Genomic DNA, 3,941 nt, shown 5'->3' on the forward strand with positions numbered 1-3,941 from the left:
CTGCATACGGGGTGTGTTTAATCGTGTTGGTAGGGAGCAGGCGCTGGGGGCGGGGCTGTGCCTCTCTGCTCAGTGTCTGAGGTAAACAAGCGGCGTGTCGGCCGGGGAACCCTGCCCTGCCCTGCCCAGCCCAGCCCCGCTGCTGCAGGAGACCGCAGTCCGCTCCGACATGGCGTCTTCACGGCCAACTCTGGCGGAAATGGCACATTTCACGCTGACATTCTGTATTTAAATTATTAGCACGGCAATAAACAATCCTTGTACTGTCGAAAAATAAAAACAATAGTTTTAGAAAAATGTGAGTGTTCATTTAATTCCGTAGAGATATTCATGTTTATTAATAGGCTTACATAACTAACAATGGATGGTTTCAAACACGCGTTTTTTTTTTCCATTCGAGATCTCTATAGATGTATTATTTGGACGATCGCCCGGTCCATTTTGGGATGAATATAAAATGTCTGGAATATGATTTATGTTTATCCCCCCCGTGTAGCGTTAAACAATAAACGAGGCTTTTCCTTAAACAATTTGTCTGGAAACGGTTCCGTCGTTTTTGCTGACATAAGCAAAAGGATGAAGAATATTCATAACTCGGTGCGCCAGACCTATGATTTTCCGCAGTCTCAAAAAGCCCCCGAAAGTGACTCCCCCGCGATACGATCGAGCCCTAATGCCAGTTTCGTGTGTGAACCGTATTTTGTTCCGTGCTCTCAGCGTCGTTCGCCTATTTCCAGTCCATTCAGAAGATTGGAAAGGGGGAGGGGAGGGAGTGGTTTGCGGATCGTGCATTTGGAGAGCAACAAGTGGCATGTCATTTTGTTTCAAAGGAACTGCGGAACGTGGGTGCCTACGTCACCGCTCGAAACCAGGTGCCATTCCATGCGCGGAGAGGAGAGGGGGATCGGGGACTCGGAGACACACAATCAACATTCCCAAATCACAACCCCGGTCAGCATGTGAGCCACGCGTAAAGCAAAACAGCACTCTCCCGCACAACCCGAGCGAACAGTGCGCGCTACTGGCACCAGAGCAGGCAGCTGGATAGGGAGAGAGGAGGACGTTTTTGTTTGTGCGTGCGGGGGAAAATTTCACGGACCGACGAGAAGATTTTTTTAACAAACAAGGGATCTGGGACAAGAGGGACCGAGCGGAGAGGACATTCAACATGTCTTCTTCACAAGTATCTTCTTCCCGGAGACAGTCGTGTTATCTGTGCGACCTTCCACGCATGCCATGGGCTATGATCTGGGATTTTACTGAGGCTGTCTGCCGGGGCTGCGTGAACTACGAGGGCGCGGACCGGATCGAGTTTGTTATCGAGACGGCGCGCCACCTGAAACGTGCCCACGGTTTCCAGGAGGGGAGATCCCCCGGTCCACCGCCGCAAAGCGTGAAAAGCCAGGCGGCGATAGCCACCAAGGAGACGGCGCAGCACAACCATGTGGACGGGCAGTCTAAACAGCAGCCGTCCGGCATGGAGCGCTATTCCCTCAGCAGCGAGAGATCGCGCTTCGACTACCCCGGCATCGGCGCGCACAGTAGCAGGCTCCCCAACGGACTGAGCGGTCCGAACGGCTTCCCGAAACCGGACGACGGCCCACCGGAGCTGAACCGACAGAGCCCGAACTCGCGTCGGAGCCACGGGCTCGTGGCGGTGCCAGGACAGATGGCGGTCCCCCCTAACCTGCTCCCCCAGACCATGCTGAACGGACCCCAGTCCTCAGCGGCCGTCGCCCCGCATAGCCTGGCCAGCCGACCGCCTCCGCCCTCCGTCGTTGGCTCCGCGCTGTCCATGGCCTCCCAGTCCGCGACGGAGCAAGGGAAGCGACCCGGCTCGGTGTCCAGCACCGATCAGGAGCGGGACTTGAAGGAGAAGCAGCGCAACGCCGAGGCTCTGTCCGAGCTGAGCGAGAGCTTGCGGAGCAGGGCCGAGGAGTGGGCCAACAAGCCCAAAATAGTGAGGGACACCCTCCTCACGCTGTCTAACTGCACGCCGTTTGACGTGCGGTTTAAGAAGGACCATTCCCTGGTGGGCAGGGTGTTCGCTTTCGACGCCGTGTCCAAGCCCGGCATGGACTACGAGCTGAAGATATTTATCGAGTATCCAAGTGGGTCCGGTAACGTGTTCTCCAGCGCGTCCGGCGTGGCTAAACAGATGTACCAGGACTGCATGAAGGACTTCGGCCGGGGTCTGTCCTCTGGCTTCAAATACCTGGAGTACGAGAAGAAGCACGGCTCGGGGGACTGGCGCCTGCTGGGAGACCTGCTGCCCGAGTCTCTGCGTTTCTTTAAGGAGGCGCTGGGCGCCGAGATGCTGCCGCAGCCCTTCGTCGACGCGAGCTGCCCCCTGCTACCCACCGCGCTGGTCAGCTTGCCGCGGGCCTTGCAGTCGGCGGGCGCCCCGAGGGCCGGCGTGCGCAAGAGGAAAGCCTCCCCCGAGCCGGACTCCGCGGACGGGGCCCTGAAAATGAGCGAGGAGCAGCAGCGACAGCAGTGGATGGCCAGCCAGAGCGAGGCGCTGAAGCTGACCATGGCCGCCGGCTCGTTCGGCGCCTCGCACGGGGGACCCCCGCCCCTCGGGCCGGGCCACCCGGTTCACTCCAGTCGCGCCACGCCCCCCGAGTCCGCGCCCCAGAACGGACAGTCTCCCATGGCCGCGCTCATGTCCGTGGCGGACACCCTGGGGAACGCGCACTCGCCCAAGGACAACAACTCCGTCCACTCCACCACGTCCACCAGACACAGCAGCAGCAGCCCGGTGTCCCCCGCTTCCGTGTCGGGTCAGCGGCGCTTGGCCTCTCGTAACGGGGAGCTAAATCTGCCCGGCGCGCCCTCTCAGTCCGGCGCGCATTCCGGTATGGACCAGGTCCACGCTCAAAACATTCCTGATTCGCCGATGGCGAACAGCGGACCGCTGTGTTGTACTATTTGCCACGAACGTTTAGAGGATACACATTTCGTGCAGTGCCCGTCCGTTCCCAACCACAAGTTCTGCTTCCCGTGTTCACGGGAGAGCATCAAGGCTCAGGGAGCCACCGGGGAGGTGTACTGTCCCAGCGGGGAGAAGTGTCCCCTGGTCGGCTCCAACGTGCCTTGGGCGTTCATGCAAGGTGAAATAGCGACCATATTAGCTGGGGACGTGAAGGTAAAAAAGGAGAGAGACCCGTAGATCAGATAATGACTTCACCTCCTAGAAAGTGATTTTTAGTCGGAAAATATAAATATTGTTCATGTGAAATGACAAAAATAGTCGATGTACAAAGACCCGTCATGTTCTTGTTTTGAGTCAAAGGAACGCTATCCAGTACAGTAGGTAGGTGATGTCATCTAAGTTGAACGGAGGTGTTGTGACGGTGTTGTTTTGGACAGCGGGGGGTGGGGGTGGGGTGGGGGGTGAAAGGCACTTGGTAATCTCTGTCCCCTAGACTCATGCACTTCTCCCATGGAACAGCCATGATGAATTAGCCTACTGTATGTTTGTAAAATGAAACTGCGCATAAAATAACAGATGACGTGTTTTTTTTCTTTTGTTTTTAAATCACTGAAGTGTTACATTTGAATAGCATACAAATCATACTGGGGCTTGATTTTAATTTGTTTACTTTTAAAATTATATATTTTTTACAGCAATATATCTGATTTCTTCTTGTGATCTGAACTGTTTCAATACGTGTTCTTATTCATCACCCTTCCTCTGTTTTGCTGTTTGAAGATGCACGGACGTTAGAGCAGAGGGCTGTACATGGACGTCAACTGATTGTTTATACATTTCTGTAGTTACAGATGACTTGTAAACGTGCCTTGGAGCTGAGTAAATTGTAATAAATTCCATTGATATTAACCCTTTGTTGACATGTCGGTTTCTTCAACCCCAACGAGGATGTGGCAGGAGCAGGTTAGCTTAGATGTGACGGTGATTAGAACTAGAGTCTGCTCTG

At 55.0% G+C, this 3,941-nt stretch overlaps 1 protein-coding gene across 1 annotated transcript; it reads left to right on the forward strand.

Moving 5' to 3' along the window:
• Positions 1-1,168: 1,168 nt before the first annotated feature.
• Positions 1,169-3,172, forward strand: irf2bpl (interferon regulatory factor 2 binding protein-like; the record flags this gene model as incomplete). Its single annotated transcript, XM_084437665.1, has 1 exon — positions 1,169-3,172. The coding sequence occupies one exon, from the start codon at positions 1,169-1,171 to the stop codon at positions 3,170-3,172; it is 2,004 nt and encodes a 667-aa protein (XP_084293791.1).
• Positions 3,173-3,941: the final 769 nt, after the last annotated feature.

This window comes from Borostomias antarcticus (genome assembly GCF_949987555.1).
Source record: "Borostomias antarcticus genome assembly, chromosome: 5".
Lineage (NCBI taxonomy): Eukaryota > Metazoa > Chordata > Actinopteri > Stomiiformes > Stomiidae > Borostomias > Borostomias antarcticus.